Source organism: Hyperolius riggenbachi, chromosome 10 (assembly GCF_040937935.1).
Source record: "Hyperolius riggenbachi isolate aHypRig1 chromosome 10, aHypRig1.pri, whole genome shotgun sequence".
NCBI classification, from domain to species: Eukaryota; Metazoa; Chordata; class Amphibia; order Anura; family Hyperoliidae; genus Hyperolius; species Hyperolius riggenbachi.
The window spans coordinates 92,144,923-92,164,954 of record NC_090655.1 but is presented as its reverse complement, the minus strand read 5'-3'; the positions used below and the strand labels follow the sequence as shown (position 1 = coordinate 92,164,954).

General features: G+C 45.6%; 1 protein-coding gene across 2 annotated transcripts in view; it reads right to left on the bottom strand.

The window, feature by feature from the left end:
• Positions 1–19,792, bottom strand: part of RNLS (renalase, FAD dependent amine oxidase) — a 207,257-nt gene extending 187,465 nt beyond the window's left edge. For both annotated transcript variants that reach the window (XM_068257503.1, XM_068257504.1), the window contains exons 1-3: positions 19,602–19,792; positions 7,606–7,711; positions 1,864–2,006 (exon numbers count right to left, since the gene is read on the bottom strand). In XM_068257503.1, the coding sequence (XP_068113604.1) occupies positions 1,864–2,006; positions 7,606–7,711; positions 19,602–19,722 (370 nt within the window). In that variant the 5' untranslated portion in view covers positions 19,723–19,792. The remainder of the gene's footprint in view (positions 1–1,863; positions 2,007–7,605; positions 7,712–19,601) is intronic.
• Positions 19,793–20,032: the final 240 nt, after the last annotated feature.

The window sequence follows — 20,032 nt, the reverse complement described above, 5'->3', positions numbered from 1 at the left end:
TACAGTTTTTCGCCATAGTGCCCCTTTAACCATAAATCTGATCACAAACATATATACAACAGTGCCGAGAGTAATAATACTCATATATTTTACTAAAAATACAAACCATTAAAGAGACTCCGTAACAAAAATTGCATCCTGTTTTTTATCATCCTACAAGTTCCAAAAGCTATTCTAATGTGTTCTAGCTTACTGCAGCACTTTGTACTATCACAGTCTCTGTAATAAATCAACTTATCTCTCTCTTGTCAGACTTGTCAGCCTGTGTCTGGAAGGCTGCCAAGTTATTCAGTGTTGTGGTTCTGCTATGAACTCCCCCTTCCAGGCCCCTCTATGCACACTGCCTGTGTGTTATTTAGATTAGAGCAGCTTCTCTTCTCTCTTATCTTTTACAAGCTGGATAAATCGTCCTCTGAGCTGGCTGGGCTTTCACATAGTGAGGAATTACAGACAAGGGCAAAGCTGTTTGCAGGAAGAAAAGAGCAGCCTGAAACTTCAGTGCATGAGAGATGCAGGGGGAAAGAAACACACAAATGATCTCTTGAGATTCAAAAGGAAGGCTGTATACAGCCTGCTTGTGTATGGATGTATTTTCTATGTGTGGACATACTGTACATCAACCTACTTCCTGTTTTGGTGGCCATTTTGTTTGTTTATAAACAAACTTTTTAAAACTGTTTTAACCACTTTTAATGCGGCGGGGAGCGGCGAAATTGTGACAGAGGGTAATAGGAGATGTCCCCTAACGCACTGGTATGTTTACTTTTGTGCGATTTTAACAATACAGATTCTCTTTAACATTTAATGTCTTTGTAGGCCTGTACTTCTGCAGAGGCCATGTAGGATGTCTGAGGAGGCTACAGTCTGCTAAAACCACACCCCCTTTAGTCACACGGGCAGTGCAGGACAACAGTGATTGGTCTAATCAGCTGAAGCTATGATTCCATGCTTGCATATTCCAGTCTTTTACAGTTTTAGACTGACTAGGGAAGGGGAGGCAAGGGTTCACGCAGCTGGAGATTGCTGAGCTGGAAATGAGAAGTGACACACTGATTCAGCAGGTATTATACCGGATTTTCAGTATATGCATAATTTATGTAACACCATGCTCCTTTAATTGCTAATGAAAACAATAGTGTTGGGATCTGGGCTTTAAAGGGAACCAAGCCCCATTTTTTCCTGCTTTCTAATAGCTATAGGAGTTGCCATGTTCCCCCTCCCCTTCTAGCTTCCCATTATTTATCTAGGGTAAGGTGTGAGCACCTGGGACTTCTGTAAACTCTTTGAAGCAGTGTCCAATCTACTCATCACCTTTTGCTGATGAAAGCGTTTTTTTTTTTGTTTTGTTTTTTTGCTTTTTTTTGCTCTGCTAATGTGCGCAATACAATACAGGTAGTCAATAGTTAACGAATGAGATAGGGGCTGTAGGTTCATTCTTAACCTGAATCTGTTCTTAAGTCGGAACATTGTGCTATCTGTCCAATATACCTCCTCTGTGCCCCCCTGTGCCTCCAGCATCCCCCTCTGTGCCTGCTGATACAAGTTTAAAAGCCATTTTTTCATTTTTTTAAAAAAAATCGATTTTCTCAAAAACTACAAGTCCAATTTGAAAAAAAAGATGTTGGCTTGTTCCCATGGAAACACTGAATCCATGCTGTTCGTATTGGCGAGTCGTTCGTGAGTCGGGGACTACCTGTAATTGCATCAGTTCTTGTCTGCCTGTAACGTCTGCGGTTGGGCAGGCCTTGGAAGTGGGCTAATAAAACTCTCTGCTAAACTTTTAAATGTAAAAAGAAGAGGTAAAATTGAAGTCTTTGGTTCACTTTAAGCTCTCAGTCCATCAGTACTATAGGTTAGTGTTACCTGATTGTTTAAGGTAGTATTTCACAATGGAAGACACCCCAAGAGGGGTCACCAAGTTAGAAGAGCCATCTTTCATCACCATTCCTTCTACCACAGCACTCAATGGTTTAAGGATGCCTTCAGCCACCAACTCATCATGAAATCTAAGAGACAAAAACAAAATCTGGTGAATAACTGTTCCATTTCTAAGTGACAGCTATGCTGCTTCAGGAAAATCTACATGTAAACATGGAGGAGTCACAGACTAACCCATTCTGCAGAGAAGCCTTTGTGCCATTATTATGCTGCCTGTCAAGTTATAAAACCACCAGTCCTCTAATAATTAAATGGTTGCTTATGTATAATAACACTGAAATGGTCACATGAAAAAAAAATAACGAATACTAAAAGAAACACAGAAACTGGACAAAAGATGATTGACAGAATGTTCTCTCAGCAGATTAGTTCAAGTGTGAATTTTTTGCCTGAAGAGAAAGAACTTCTATAAGATGAAGAACAGAAGAAAAGAGGTCACCACAATGTCCCATGCCAATGATGTTAACATGTGCTCAAAGGTCACCTTCATCCTCCCCAAAACCGCTGAAATCTGCATTCTCCAGCACAAAGGGAGGGATTTTAGCTCATCACGTTAAAAGCATCAAAGTAAATGCAGCATGTTGTTACTGAGGACCATAAAGTGATGAGAAACAAGTACACATGCCCAAACACCCCCAATGCACAGGCATATCTATAGCGTAATAACCACTTCACCTCTAATGGTGGCCACTAATGATCCAATCTTTTTCACCTAATCTTACCAAATCTATGTAGTAGAAGGGTAAATTAAGTGAATATACTGAATGGATACTTCAGGCAGTTACCTTATATTACATAGAAATAGTAAGATTGGATGAAAAAGATTGGATCATTAGTGGCCACTTTAAGGATTTTTCCCATTAAACAGCCAAGCAATTTTCACATTTCAGCGCTGCATCCATTCATTCTGAAATAACTTTATCACTACTTATCACACTGAAATGATCCATAATTTTTTTTTCTCTGCAAATTAGGCTTTCGTTGGGTGGTACTTTTTGCTAAGAATTTTATATGCTTTTTCTAAAGCATACATGCCAAACTCCGGCCCGTGGGCCAAATTTGGCCCTCAGAGCCATAAAGTTTGGCCCTCAAGTGGTTTCTCCACTTTGCATTATGTTTGGCCCACTCTAGACCACCAGGGAAGCTTTATTGGAGGTTAAGCCCTAGAACACCAAGGAAGTCATATGGGGAGGTAGGGGGAAAGCATTAAACACTAGGAAACTGTATAGGGGAGGGTGGGTGTCACTAGACACCAGGGAACTGTATAGGATAGGACCACTGGACACCAGAGAACTTTATAAGTGAGGAAGGTGGCCAGTAGACATTGAGGTTGGCCCGCGACTAGATCCCAGTGTACAATTTCGGCCCGTGACTAGGTGCCAGTGTACAATTTTGGCCCACTTTGTATTTCAGTTTGACACCCCTGTTCTAAAGTTAATAAAAAGAAAAAAAGAATCATTATTTCTAAGTTTTCAGCTAATATAATTTTGAAATAAAACATGGTATTGTAATTAAAACTCACACTTTATTTGCCCATTCATCTAGTTTAAATGATGTCCCTAATGGAATATGTGGTGACAATATTCTATTTAGAAATAAAGGTGTATTTTTTCCATGATGTGATTGTGTGTGCTCTAACAATAATGTAAATTGTGTGTAGTGCCCAATAAAATGTGTCCCTGAGGGGTTAATGTTTTTGCCTCACTGGTCAGCTGACCAAACGGGTGGGGTTTCCATTGTGGGTGTGGTGCACTATGCTTCATAAGCTGTTGTACTGTGGAGGGTGATTGTACACTTGAGAAAGGGGGAAACCCCGAAACATGTTGTGTTAGTCACCTGTGGAATAAACAACTGTTTATACGCCTTTTGAGTGCCTCCTTCTAACCGTGTTGGACTAACAATAATGTAAGCCCTTATTTGCAAAAATAACAGTAATAAGAACTCAAACCATACATATTTTAAAAGCTAAGTCCCTAATGTAACAATGTATGTATCAGCGCTGCGTAATATGTTGGCGCTTTATAAATACAATAAATAAATAAATAAATGTATTCTTTTAAAATCCGTCTTTTTTTTTACAATTGTGTTACATGGGGCATAATAAATGAATGGGCTTGCACGACGGGCGCACACAGACACGGATGAGGATCTACGCCCCTGGGAGCTCAAGTGAGATTTCAGTGACATAGATACTCGTCCCAGTGGTGGGGAATTGGTTAATCAGTTTCCCTCTCGCGGGATGAGTATCTACATCCCTGAAAACGTCACTTAATCTCCCAGGGACGTACCTGTGTGTTTACGAGCATAGTGCGCACCCAGGTGTTGGGACCCCCAAAGATCTCCTTGTTGGCCGCTTGTCAACATGAGCGCATGCACAATAGTGGCTTCTGGCCGAAATAGCCAAGCCGGATTGGGTCTGCTCAACTGCCTGCGCAGTAAAGGGGAACCGATCAGCTATTTCCACCGAAGCAGGAGTGGGAAGCTGCTAATTTGCATGGGCACAGTGGCGACTAGGATTATCTTTTTCCCCAGCACTGGATTAGGCATCCTCAGGAAGATGGAGGAAGCCTCATTAGGATCCAGAGGCTTCCCCCTCCTAAGGCAAGTACACCTCATTTAAAGAGACTCTGAAGCGAGAATAAATCTCGCTTCAGAGCTCATAGTTAGCAGGGGCACGTGTGCCCCTGATAAACCGCCGCATACGCGCCGATAAACGGGGGTCCCTTCACCCCCAAACCCCCCACTGCGACACTTGGTCGCAGGCTTGGTCGCTCCTGGAGGCAGGGCTAACGGCTGCAGCCCTGCCTCCATTCGCGTCTATCAGCCGCGCATCGCCGCCTCTCCCCCGCCCCTCTCAGTGAAGGAAGACAGAGGGGCGGGGGAGAGGCGGAGATACGCGCTGACAGACGCGCGTGGGGCAGGACTGCGGCGGTTAGCCCTGCCCCAACCAGGAAGCGCTCCCCCGCTACACGGAGGGGGATTTGGGGGTCAAGGGACCCCCGTTAAGCCGCGGGATAGCGGCGGTTTAGCAGGGGCACACGTGCCCCTGCTATATATGAGGTCTGAAGCGAGATTTATTCTCGCTTCAGACTCTCTTTAAAGAAAATCTTTATTAAACCCTCCTTTGCTAACCTTTGCTAAAGGTTTCTCTAGTAATATCGAGAGGGCTGAACACTGTACCTTTAGAGTACTTAGAGCAAGATGTTTCTCTAGCCGGTCTTGGAGAAACTCCAAAACAGAACTCAATAGTTTCAATGGTCTAGTATGCGAAGTACACCATGAGCTGTAAACCTTCTATACCTTAGATCAGGGCTTTAATATATAAATGTTATTTGTAACCAAAAGTGAAGATAAACAGACATTTTGAGAATGATATTGCGTACTCACTTTACATCATTCATCTGGGAACAAATTTCTCAATAAAGAACAATTATTAATTCTTATTGTATATACATTGAACCAGTTCCAATAGAACATTTGCAGACTTGTTCTGCCTTAACCTCACTCATTGGTAATTCAAAATGATAGATAAACGTAATATAAACATTGGAGAAAAAAAGGGAAAAAGAAAAAGATAAGGAGCTGAAAGGTAAAGCATCAGAAGAAAAAAAAGAAAAAAGAAAACCATCAGTTATGCACAGCTGGGAATCCTCCTCCACAAGCTCAATACTGTTTGCTACTCCATTGCTCCTGGGTAAATGATTCCTTATTCCCGATTGTCTGCGCTCACTACCTGTTTATATGAGCCTTGAAACATAAGCCAGGGAAGCCATATCACTTTATATTTTTCAAACCTGTCCCTTCCTGTCATTATGGTCTCCTCCGCTTCATGCAAATTATTTATCCCCTGGAACCAATCTTTAAGAGATGGAGGGCTGGCTAGTCTCTAGCATCTCGGAATCAAACTTTTTGCTGCATTCAGCAAGAATGGTAAGACAGAGGCCTTGTACCTTTTCATAGATATAGGGGCCAAGTGGAATACAACCTGCCATAGATCTAGCTCCAGTGTCACCCCCGTGATTTCTTTTATAATCTCAATGGCCTTCACCCAGAAAGAGGAAATTACAGGACATTCCCAGGAAAGATGAAGGACAGACCTTATAGCTCCACACCCCCTCCAACACTTATCAGTCCCATAAATCCTCGCTAAGAAGATCGGGGTTCTAAACCAACGAACTAATAGCTTATAACAGCCCTCCTGTATGTGGGTACTTATTGAGGATGCATGGGACATGCTCAAGATCCTGGACTGTTGTGCTTCTGACAGTGTATGGCCTGTGTCACGTTCCCATTTCCTCAAATACAGTGGCTTACTTTTATGCAACCCCTCCAACAATGCTTTATATATCCAAGAAACCGCATGAGGAAGTTTCTCTTCCTGGACAAAAAGCTTTTCCCATGCTGTCATATCAATGATCGCTCTGATGTCTCCCATAGAATGTACCCAGTGGGAAATTTGTCTTAGCGTCCAGGCGTCAAAAGGGAAGGAACCATACTCACACCTTAGTTCACAAATCGTTTTTAATTTAGTCCCATTAAGAAAATGGCCCAACATCATTATTTTATCACTCTTCCACTTCCAAAAATAACCCCTATCTATCCCTGGGAGAAAATGAGGAAAACCCTCAAATGGTGTTAGAGGAGAGGGCTCCCACATCCAATTTAGGGTTTTCTAATCCCATCCCACTGCCAAAGCATATGCTTAAAGTGGATCTGAGATGAACTTTTACTCAGTGCATAATTGTGTTCCTTTGCTATTGTTTATAGGGCATTCCTCAAGCCAAATACTTTTTTGTTTTTGTTTTAATACTCTAATTCCCTATAAACTAAACAAGCCACGCCCACAGGTTTTCAGAGAGCCAAGGCACTTTCAGAGAGTAGCAAGGGCTCATGGGAGCTCAGTCTGGGCAGGAGGAGGGGGCTTATTACATTATTTTCACTGGAGTGCCTCTTTAAAGGACAACTGAAGTGAGTAGAATATGGAGTCTGCCATATTTATTTCCTTCTAAACAATACCAGTTGCCTGGCAGCCCTGCTGATCTATTTGGCTGCAGTACTGTTCTAATAACACCACAAACAAGCATGCAGCTAATCTAGTCAGATCCGATCTGCTGCATGCTTGTTCAGGGTCTATGGCTAAAAGTATTACAGGAAGAGGATCAGCAGGATGCCAGGAAACTGGTATTGCTTATAGGACCACTCCAGCAAAAAAAGTAAGCGTTCCCCTCTCATCATAATCAATGTGTGCCAGGGGCACATCAGCGCGCGCACATCGATTATGACAAGAGGGGAGCGTAGTCATGGAGCCGACCCGGCATACAGCGCATGTGTGGCAACAGAGTCAAAGGGCGCCGACCATGTTAGGATTGGAATCTTGGGAGGTTCCTTATATTTGCCTCTGAAGAAGCTTTCTTAGCGAAACAGCTGTCAGGCATCCCCTCACCCCCACTGTGTACCCCGCTGTCTGTCACACCGTGGATTAAAGGTACCTCATTTTTGCTATCACAGTGCCTCGATTTTCTTTTTCTCCGCATGTTAGGATTGGGCATGCTTGAAGTATAAGCTAGGGCTTACTTTCAGGGGGGAGGGCTTATTTTTGGGGAAACATGGTAGGTAGATAGGTTGGCAGATAGAAATATAGGTAAACAGAGAGATGGATAGACTCACACTTTATGCTTCTGAGCATAGTCCGGGGTGATAGTGATGTACTGGGCTCCCAGGTCAACTGTGCACTTTGGATCAGAAGGACATCGGCTGGTTGACATACGTCCTCCTAAAAGTAACATAAATCATTGTTCGTATTAAAACAGGGAGCAAAAAAGATGTTCACATCTGCAAGCTAGGCACACATTAACCTTAACGGCCTAATTTAGTAAGCCTTTTGATCCCTCCCCAACTGGAAATCAGTTAGGTTCTGAACACACTGCTGTGCTTCTGTCCACTTCTATGCATTTTTCAGCAACACAAATCAGTCTGCAAAACTGACATGTTGCTGAAATCAGCACAAAAGTGAGCTAGTGTGTTCAGGCCCTAAGGCTAGGCTCACAGTGGTACGTGGTGTTTCCTGTATAACAGGAACGCAACAGAACAAAACGCGTAGTGATTTGTAACCTCCGTTTGACTGGTGATTGCGCGCTGTCTGTAGCAGACTGACTGGATTTCAACCAATGGTTGTCTCTTGCCGCGGCATGAGTTCCGTAGCTGTTCCTGGGTCGCGGCTTGGCTTCCGATTGGAGGAAGCTAGTAGAAGCGGGAAGAGTGGTGGGGGGAGCCTGTAACACAGGCGGCAATGCGGAGGAGGCTGATTGACAAGCCTCAGGTAAACAGAACGGCTAGCGACATGCAGATTGGTGCTAGCCTGGCAATATTTTCAGGGGGGGGACAGGAGAGCCCGGGGGAGACTGGCAGCGACAACAGAAGGACACAGAGGCATGTCATTGTGCACATCACATGCCTCTGGGTCCTATTAAGATTTAAAAATTCTGCCTCGGGTTTTCTTTAAAAAGGAAATAAACAATGACAGCCTCCATAGTCCTCTCACTTCAGGTTCCCTTTTAAAAACCCAGGTTTACTAGCAAACCTGGGATAATACAGGATTTTGCAAAATCCTTTGTAAAAGTATGCAGCTTGAAAATGGACCAATCGAGTTCTGCCAAGGTATAAGTATGCCTCCATGGCAGCACATTGGGTAATGGCCCCACCCCCTTACCCCATAGGACAAGTGAATATTTAAACAAGGCTTTGAGGAGGTACTCACTGTCTTTTCTCTGTCCTCACCTCATAGGATCAGATGCTGCAGTCTTTCTGCAGAAAATTTTTCTTTTTACACCTGCCCGACTGTATCTTGAAGTCGCCACACATCTGCCTCCCTGTGTGAAGGTCCCCCTGTTATATCCTATAAATTAGGGTTAAGGTGGGCACCCCGTTCTGCTGATCTTGGGGGTATGGTGCAGTATGCCACCAGTTTATGCACTTACTGTGCTTATATTGGCGGTGGCTGCTCACTTGCTGAAGCTATACAGGCTCTAAATGAGTCTCATGTAGCCAGTGTCCTCCCTTACCTTATCTACTATCCTTCCATTCCTCTTTCGGTGTCTGGTGTGCGTTCCAACTTCCCTGAGCTGGGACGGTGTGTATGGGGGCGCGGCCGTGGCCTCCGCCATCTGCCCAGCTTTCCTATTGGTTGGGCGGCGCGCTCCGTCTCCGCCCAGCGACCTCTGACGTCAGAGCTGCTCTCTGATTGGCGGGTGGCTCGGTCAGGCTCCAGTTGTCCGGCCCACCAGCCTCCCATGTAGGAAGTGGATGTAGATCAGTGGCGGCAGCGTTCACTGCTGATGACACTGGCAGCAGGATGGATGCGACCGGTTTGGATCTGCAGGACGAAATCGTAGAGGTGGAGAGGTAGGGTGCACAATATTTGTTCATTTTTTACACTGTTTTTTTTGCCTGGATCGCATAGTGGTTCCGGTTATGATGTATGCAGCCAGTGTGTCGGGGAGGGGGGTGGGGCTACTGAGCGGCGGGGACCCGGCGGAACGGCACGGAGGGCGCGGACGGCATCCTCCGTGCCTTCCAAACTGATGCAGGTATATAACTTTTTTCATTTTTTTTTCTACATTTGGCCTTGGAAGTCCTTTAACAGATCAGCAAACTAATGATAGGTAGGTGTTTGTCAGGTAGGTTAGCTTGCTTGGGAGTGCACTCTTCAAATGGTCATAATTATGGCTAGGTTTTTCAGCCCGAGGAGAAGACGAAGCTCAAGATCTAAAAGCGGGAAAGCACCCAGGAAATAGTCTCCTCCACGCTATTATTCGTCGAGGTCAAGAAGACACAACTCTAGAAGCTGCTTTCATCCCAGGATCGACTACATGGATTATTATGATTACTACTACTCATATCGAGGATATTATGGATCACCCAGAAGGGACTACTCTCCTGAATATCATCACCGTCGATCAGAGAAGCGGTCATGCTGGGCTTGTGGAGACTCGGTGACACCAGGAAAATTGGTCTGTGCTAACTGCTTTTCACAAATGTCAGAAATGCCTGAACAATCGGTGGATGTGTCTGGACTAATTAAAAAGGCAGTTCAGGAATCGATGGAAACCTATATTGCAAACCTCCCTCCCTCCCGTTCTGCTGAACAACCTCATACTTCATCCAGTGAACCTATTACGGAGAGTACTACTGACTGCGGATTCGTTTTCGCCCTAGTCCCTCCATACATCAGAGCAGTAAGAGAGGCCATAGAGTAGGAATCTGGAGATGAAATGGAAGATTCATCTACAATGAGTAAGAAAAGAAAAGATACTACGAGCACCTTCAAAAGTCCAAGGACATTTTTCCTTATCTGGCAGTAATTGAAGTTATAAAAGATGAATGGCAAAGATTGGAAAAAAAGCCACCAACAGCTAACCAATTAGCAAAAATATATCCTTTATCAGTAGACGAAGTAAAGGTACTTGAGAATGCACCCATAGCAGACGCTTCTGCCATGAGGTTGGCGAAGCATCCCGATCCGCAAAGATCTTCAACAGTTCCTAAGGTTCGCAGCGGGAGAGAACCATTATCAGTTCACGTGCCTACCCTTTGGCATCTCCACCGCCCCCCGAACTTTCAGGAAGGTTCTGGTCTCCATTATAGCCAGTCTCAGAGTTCAGAAACTGCGAGTGTATCATTGTCTTGACGATATCCTACTACTGTGCAGCAGTCAGGAAGAGATCCTTCAACACAGAGAGACACTGTTACACACCTTGATGAGACTTGGATGGTTAATAAACCTGGAAAAAAGTCAACTCTAAGCCAGAATTTGGTGTTTTTGGGTGCCCGATTCCAGACTCATCTAAATTCAATATCAATTCCTCAAGAAAAGATTCCCTTTATTCAAAACAAAGTAAAACATGTTGATCTCCTCAGTGGCATCTGCAACAACTTGTCTCAGCCTATTAGGCACATTATCATCGACCATCCCTATGCTTCCATGGGCCCACTGGCACATTCAGAACTTCCAAGTGGGATTTTTGCATCAATGGAACAAGTTGAATCGCAACCAACGTATCTTAGTACTAAAAACGATGAAAGACAGTCTTTCCTGGTGGCTGCTGGACCACAAGATCAATCGGCACTTGCAGTTGATGCCGGAACCCCCGGTAGTAATAACTACCGATGCCAGCAAGAGGGGATGGGGAGTGACATGCAACCACTTGACAGCCCAAGGATTCTGGAGTCAGGAAACATCAGAGGAATCAAATTCACAGGAGTTGAGAACAGTCTTTTATGCCCTACAGTCCTTCCTATCTCTAGAGGTCAACAAGAATTGTTTACTTCGGATAGACAACAAAACAGCGGTGGTATACATCGAGACGGGGGGACACGCAGTGTACATTCTGGGTGCCCTGAATACAGAGGCAGACTTCCTGAGTCGCAAGGATCTGGACAACAAGGAGTGGTCTCTGGATCAGGAATCATTTGCTCTAATCTGCAAGAAGTGGGGACCTCCGCAGATAGACATGATGGCAACTCAGACAACACCAAGTGCAAGAGATTTATAGCTAGATACTCGTTCCGGGGAGCGGAAGCAGTAGACGTCTTGACAGCCCCTTGGGACTTTACGAGTGGGTATGTTTTCCCTCTGATACCGATGATCTACAACCTACTGAGGAGAATACAACAAGAGCCAGTTACATGTAAATAAAGTAGAGTCCTGCACCATCCACTTGAATGCTCTTTAAATTTATTGAATGATATCTGACAGCTCAGACACTTTGGCGTCAATTCACCAGAGAGGATTTACTAAGAGAAAAAAGGTAGGTAGTTTATCTCATGAGGTATTTTAACACTCTGGAGTCAATTCACCAGTGTGAGAGGACAGAGTGAAAAGTGTTCGATAGCAAAGGATAATGGAGAGATATGCATGAGGAAAGTGTGAGAAAGCAGAGAGTTAGGTAATCGGTATTAATGATTTACATGGGATACTTTTCCTTTCTGTAAGCTTGAAAATGAAGCATTGTGGGTAGGAGGCGGAGTTTTACCACTACCTGACCAGAGTATTCCCGCCTTTTACTGCCGGATCATATCATAGATCATATTACGAGTGAGTCTGAACTTCTTCACCACCTCTGTCTCAGTAAAATTATCAAGAACTGTCCTCTCACGAAAAATACGAGGGGCGATTAAACAGACCCTCCTCCACGCCTTCGTCTCCTCATAATAGAAGCAAGCTCTAAGGCCTAGTGCACACCAGAGCGGTTCGGCTGCGTTTTGCAATCCGCTTGCGGCTGCGGATACGCTTGGGTAATGTATTTCAGTGGGCTGGTGCACACCAGAGCGGGAGGCGTTTTGCAGAAACGCATACTCCCGGGCTGCTGCAGATTTTGGATTGCGGAGGCGTTTCTGCCTCAATGTTAAAGGGAACCTTAACTGCCGTGGAAAAATAAATTCACTTACCTGGGGGCTTTCCCAAGCCTCCTGCAGCCGTCCTGTGCCCGCGCCGGTCCTTCGGTCTCCCTCCGCCGCTAAGTTTTGTTTTTTCGGGCCACTTCCGCATTCCTCGTCGTAAACTGCAGTAAAGCGCGTCCGCATGACGCGTTTGGCGTCATGCACATGACGCGTTTACTGCAGTTACGACGAGGAATGCGGAAGAGGCCCGAGGACGACTTGCAGTCGTCCGAAAACGAAACTTAGCGGCGGAGGGAGACCGGAGGGCACCGAAGGACCGGCGCGGGCACAGGACGGCTGCAGGAGGCTTGGGAAAGCCCCCAGGTAAGTGAATTTATTTTTCCACGGCAGTTAAGGTTCCCTTTAAGTATAGGAAAAACGCAAACCGCTCTGAAAAACGGCACTTCAGAGCGGTTTGCCAGGCGGTTTTTGTTACAGTAGCTGTTCAGTAACAGCTTTAGGCTGCTTGCACACCAAGACGTTACAGGCGCACGTTAGTGCGCCTGTAACGCTCCCCCAACGCACAGCAATGTAACACAAGTGGGCTGTTCACACAGCCCACGTTGCGTTACATGTAACGCTGCACGTTCTGTGCAAAGTGCAGCATGCTACGGCGTTGGAGCGGCTATAGCCGCGTTAGACTGTTTGCACATGCGCAGTGGGGGGCGGAGGAGGCGGGGAGAGCCAGCTACAGTAGCCGCGCACATGGCTACTTAATATTCACTGCACTGGCGGGCGCTGATTGGCCGGCGGGACCACGTGATGCGGAGTGTCTCGCTCCGCATCACGTGGTCCCGCTGGCCAATCAGCGCCACTCTGGGAGATATTATGGGCATCGAGCAGCCTAACGCGGCTCACTCTACCGTCGGCTTTTGCAGCACCATACGTTGTGTTAGGTGCACGTTATGCGACCTTAACGTGCCACCTAACACAACGTCTTGGTGTGCAAGAAGCCTATCTGTAACAATACATGAAATCTACTACACCAAAAACGCTTCACAAAACCGCAAAATGCTAGCTGAAACGCTACAGAAAAATAAGAAAAAGCGTTTCAAAATCTGCTAGCATTTTGCGGATCTGCTAGCGGTTTTTGGTGTGCACCAGGCCTAACAGAGTAAGCTCAAAAGGCTCCATCTTCCACAGCAGCAGCTGCTGTGTGAAAACCACGATATCTCCAGGTTCATTCAGGGGATAAAGAGATGAAAAAATAACAAATGGCCACACCCCCTTTCTTCCCTGGTGAATTGTGATTTGGAGAAAAACTAACTACTAACTATCACTTATTTATCTCATACTTATCTCACATTTATCTCTTGCATTTCTCTCTGTCGAAATTTTTACCCCTATACTTCTGGAGAATTGCTATTTGGAGATATCACAGGAGGTAAATTACCTCCCAAGAGATAAATAGGTTGGTAACCTCTGGTGAATTGACGCCTTTGTCTGAGATGTCAGATATCTTTCAATAAATTTAAAGAGCATTCAAGTGGATGGTGCCGGACTCAACTTTATTTACACAAGATTGGAATTGCTTGCTGTCAACTCCTGATCCTGGCACATCCCCATTATTGCAACTAGCTGGAAGTGCGGATTTCTTCATTTTGTGAAGAGCCAGTCACAGTAATGGCGATTATACCGGATTGGCCGCGTCGTCCATGATATCCGCTATTATTGAACCTACAGATAGAGGATTCAATTATGCTTCCACTAAAGAGGACGTTACTCTTGCAGGGCCCGATCCTCCACCCGAATCCGGACATATTGAATTTGTGGGCATGGAGGTTGAGAGGGAAAAACTGGAAAGATTAGGTTGCTCAACAGAATTTATTAATACATGACCTCCTTTTTTGCAACACGCAGCTAGCACTTTGCTAGCTGCGTGTGCACTCCGATCGCCGCCGCGCCGATTAGCCTCCGCTCGCCACACCACCTCCCCCCAGACCCCGTGCGCTGCCTGGCCAATCAGTGCCAGGCAGCGCTGAGGGGTGGATCGGGACTCCCAATGACGTCACGGCGACGGGGGAAGCCCTCCAGGAAATCTTGTTCTTTGAACGGGATTTCCTGATTGGAGATCGCCTGAGGCGATTGAAGCGGGCGGACGGATGCTGCTGCACAGGGGCTATCATGTAGCGAGCCCTGGGCTCGCTACATGATTTAAAAAAAAAAAACTGAAAAAAAAAACAAACTGCTGCGCTGCCCCCTGGCGGTTTTTAATAGACCGTCAGGAGGGTTTAATATTCACTGGTCCTATGGGGTAAGGGGGCGGGGCCATTACCCAATGTGCTGCCATGGATGCATCAGGAAAGGAAAATTACCAATAGGTAAGTAACAATTTTCCGTTATTGGTCCATGTTCAACCTGCATACAAAATTTGCATAATCCATCAATTATTTGCATCTCATTGACCATTCCCACTTATCACTACTTCCTCTACCGAAAAAGTAATATTTCTCCTCCACTGAAGCAAGGCAAGCTGCAGATTTGCTAGTATGGTTGAGGTAAGCCAACCAGAAAATCCATAGGGAAAATCTACCTGCTAGGTTTCAGACAGGTTGTAATAATAATACAGCCACACTATTCGGCCAATTAAAATGCTTTAAGTTGTAGATGTAGCTGTGATTGGACATAGCTGCGATTAATTTCCTGTGGACCTTCTTGCTCGCTCACCTCAACCATACTAGCTCAGCTGCAGATCAGCACTTTAAAGAGACACTGAAGCGGAAAAAAAAATATGATATTATGATTTGTATGTGTAGTACAGCTAAGAAATAAAACAATAAGATCAGATACATCAGTCTAATTGTTTCCAGTACAGGAAGAGTTAAGAAACTCCAGTTGTTATCTCTATGCAAACAAGCCATTAGCTCTACGACTTTCAAAGTCGTGGAGAGGGCTGTTATCTGACTTTTATTATCTCAACTGTTATTGAACTATTTACTTTTTCTCTGCCAGAGGAGAGGTCATTAGTTCACAGACTACTCTGAAAGAATCATTTTGAATGCTGAGTGTTGTGTAATCTGCACATATTATAGAATGATGCAATGTTAGAAAAAAACACTATATACCTGAAAATAAAAATATGAGAATAATTTCTTTGCTGCTAATCTTCTAGTAATTATTCATAGTATACAACCAATTCACTATAGCATATATTTTTTTTTCGCTTCAGGGTCTCTTTAAAGGGAAGCTAAACTGACAGGGATATGGATGTTTCCTTTTAAACAATACCAGTTTCTTGGCAGTCCTGCTAATCTCTAAAGGGGCCCATACACCTAACGATTTTCCCGCCGAAATACGGCCGTTTCGATCACAGTGATCGAAATCGCCGTGCACACCGCTGACAGAACGATGGATTTCCGTCCGAAATCTGTCGACTCCCGTCGATCTAGCGCAGCTGCATTGTGCGAGTATGGCTGACCCCTGCACGGTAGCTCGCGGCCATACCTGTTCAGGGGGGTTTATGCACAGCAAAGGTGTGGGCAATGAGGACTAGGACAGCCCCTGGACTATCTAGAGGCCTCCCTCTACCTAGGTAAGTAGCTTTAAAATAAAACACCTCAGGTACACTTCAAGAACATATTCAGATCCATAAATCCGGGTTTTACCTAGCAGCATGTTTTAGGAAAGCTGTATACTTGTTGAGCACAGAGAGGTGCACACATCCCATGAATGTAAACAGTACAGGGCCAGGGCTTGTCTGCGTTCGAATGCCCGACGACCAACGCAATACAGCAGAGATACATTACCTGCTCCGCCGGCGCGAGTCACGGCTGTCACCTCCCAGCTGGCATTTTCTCCCATCACCTTCCGCATCACGGCATCAATGTATAACTTCCTGTGTCACTGCAGTGACAGCGGAAGTACAAATAGAGGGCACTCTATTTGAACTTCCGCTATCACTGGAGTGATTATACGCGAATGCCGGATGTGTGATGCGGAAGGTGATGGGAGAAGATGCCAGCCGGGAGCCGATGCTAAGAAGATGCCGGGACCAGGCGCAGAAAAAGACAGCGGTGGACCAGGGGACTCGCGCCGGCCGGAACAGGTAATGTATGGGGGGGGGGGGGGGGGGCAGCAGCGGCAGCTCCACAGATTGTGATCGGTTTCAGGCTGAAATCGATTCACAATCTGTTTGCAGTAAGGTGGCCATACGATCCCTCTCTGATCAGATTCGATCAGAGAGGGATCTATCTTTTGGTCGAATCTGATAGCAAATCGACCAGTGTATGGCCACCTTTAGACTGCAGTAGTGACTGAACCACACACCTGAAACAAGCATGCAGCTAATCCAGTCTGACTTCAGTCAGAGCACCTGATCTGCATGCTTGTTCAGGGGCTGTGGCTAAAAGTATTAGAGACACAGGATCAGCAGGAGAGTCAGGCAACTGGAATTATTTCAAACGGAAAAACCCATATCCTTCTCAGTTTAGGTTCCCTTTAAGGGAAATACAGCATTACCACTTTAATAGGGACACTTTTATAAATAAATGTGCCATTATTAAAGTGATAATCATATTGTTAAAAGTGAAGAGCAAATAAAAAGGCTGTTCCTCTACCAACACTGATGCAGGCCTGGGTCCCACTAGGAGAGCTTTTCTGAGCGCTTTGTGATTTGAAAAGCTCTTGCTAATGTAAAGCTATTGGTGTGATCCCACTTGAGCGATGTGATTTTATAAAAATCCCCCATAGCATTGCATTAGCAAGAGCTTTTACAAATCACTAGCGATTAGAAAAGGCTGCTAGTGGGTTTGAGCCCGCAAAGGAAAGGAAACTGCAAGAAGAGTGGAGCAGTTTCCCAGAGCAGTCAAGCAGAATCCTGGTTTTCTCCAACACATGAAACCTGATTGATTGCTATGCATTACTGCTCCGCTCTTGCTCCAGCTTAGGCCTCTTTTCTACAAACTGTTTACAGGCAGTGAAATGCCTCTCAAACTCTCACAACTGCTTGCTGCTGCCTGGCAACTGCTCCCCGCTACCTGGCAACTGCTTGCTGATCACACAGCTCAACAGTTCGTGGAAAAGAGGCCTTACTTTCCACCTGTCTGGATGAATCTGATTCTCTAAACCTTAAATATATACACCTGTTTTTTAACACAAGCCTGTGATTTCCCAAATTACCCAAGTAGATGCTCTAGTGGCTTCCCATGTCCTCCTCAAACCCTCCACAGCGGTTGTATTGTTTATACGCAATACGACTGCACAGTAGCACAAAGCCGCTCATCCATGAGCACCGCCACTGCGCAGTGGCAGCCATACTCACAGATGCACAGTACAGTCACGCTTGTACACAAAGGGGAGAGGCCACAAGAACATATCCGACAAGCTTGTTGTATATATTCAGAGGGACCCTGCACAGGAAACCTACACTCGTGGATAGATCCGCTGGACTATCCAAAAGCTTCCCACTACTCAGGTAAAATCAACCCACTTCAGGTTCTATTTAAAAAGAAACTAAGTGATAAAGAAAATGCCCAATTACTTACCTGGGGCTTCTTCCAGTCCCCCGACGGTTTCCTGGCCCCTCGCCATCATCCCATGCTGCCTTGTTCCTTCAAAGTTCGCCTTGGATCACGCGTCTCCTCCAACACGCTCCAATAGCTCTGCGCTTGCGCAGTAAGAAAAAATTGCTGGCACGCATGCGCAGAATGTGATAGAGGAGGCACGCAGCACATGCGCAGTGCACAGGCGACTTGCGAGTCATCCGGCTTACGGATGGGGACAGCGGAGGAATGGCAGAATCATGGTAAGGGAGCAAAAGGACTTCAGGAGCCTGGAAGAAGCTGCAAGTAAGTAAGGCCTCTTTTCCAAAGACTGTTGAACTGTGTGCTCAGCAAGCAGTTACCAGGCAGCAGTGAGCAGATACTAGACAGCAGTGAACACTTACCAGGCGACAGCAACAAGCAGTTGTGAGAGTTTGAGAGGCATTTCACTGCCTATCAACTGTCCATGGAAAAGAGGCCTAACTGGGCAATTTGTTTTTCACTTAAAAGCCCCTTTAAAAAAAAAAATCTGAAGTGAATAAAAAAAAAAAAAAAAAAAAAAAAAAAAAAAAACACAGTTAGCTATGAAGATGGAAGGCACTGGGTCCTATTCAGCCTTCTCGTTCCTCTCACGGTTGAGTACATTTGAAATCGGCGCCGGTAGACTTGGGCGCAGGATACAGCGATATATGGCTGATCCTGTTTCTGCACAAGTCCGGGTTTTAATTACTATTCCCCCTCCAGGCCGCCATGGATAGTGGGGGAATGAAATAATTCAGCTTCCAGCGATTGCTGGAGGCCGAATTATTGTTTTTTTAAGCAACTTCGGCTCCGTCTTCTGACTGAGCCGACGTTACTCACTGAGCGGCGCTATAGACTGATTCCCATTACAGTCTATGGCAGCACTGGCTGTGCCCAAATCTAGCAGTGCTGAAAAGCACTGCTCCGCTCACGGTCCCCTCGTTTCAACACTATCACCTCTGTTAGAGATAGTCAATAAGTTAAATACTGCTCTGTGAGGCTACGAAGATGGAGTGCTCCCAAAGTCAGACTGCTCCATATTGCACATGCGTAAACGCACTCTCTCGCGCAGTACAGAGTCAGGGTGACAGCGCTGTCTTCCCGTGAGAGGAACAGGAAGGCTCAGGTTCTAGATCCTTCCCTCTCCATAGGCGAGTATCTGCTCATTTTAAATTCACTTCGGATATGCTTTAATAATGTAGTTAGTGAAAAAAAAAAAAAACACTTTATTGCAAAATGTCTTGTCTTGTAAAGTTTATGACCTGGTCCAAAGTTTAAAACAAACCCACATTTTTAATAAAACACTGGATACTTACCTAAGGAGAAGCATCTTCTAGTCTAGAGGCTTCCCTTGTCCTCCATGAGACAGCTGCCAGGGACACCCTGAAAGATCGCAGGCGCTAGCGCAGCTGCATTGTGCGAGTATGGCTGACCCCTGCGCGGTACCTTCAGGGGGTCCATGTACAGCAATGGTGTGGGCAATGAGGACTAGGACAGCCCCTGGACTATTTAGAGGCCTCCCTCTACCTAGGTAAGTAGCTTGAAAATAAAACACCTCAGGTTCACTTCAAGAACATATTCGGATCCATAAATCCGGGTTTTACTTAGCAGCATGTTTTAGGAAAGCTGTATACTTGTAGAGAGGTGCACACATCCCATGAATGTAAACAGTACAGGGCCAGAGCTTGTCTGCCTCCAGCAGGAAATTGTGTGCAGCATCATTACCTGCCCCCCTTGCTTTGTCCCACACCACCAGCTGCAGCCTCCCGGCCAGCTCCCTCCTCAGGAGGTGAGCACACAGGCTGCCTGTCAGCCCTGCTCCAACGATCAGAACCCTGCTGGCCATGGTCGTCCTGCCGGGGAATGGAGGATCCTATGATCAGCCTCTCTATGCACAGCTGCTGCGGGACAACCAGCGCTTTCCCCGGGTGACAGGCAGTCTCAGGCACGCTGCTGCGCACTGATGACTCCCATACATGGTGCTGACAGTTCCCTTACATAACACTGACAGCATGGAGCATTCAGCAGCCTCACGCTGAAATATCTTCAAAACTGACCTACCGTCTAGTATTACAAGATAGTTTCATATTCTTTACTAGCCTCTTTTTTTAAAAGTTTTTGAGGATTGGATGGAAATCTCTATATGTATGGCCATC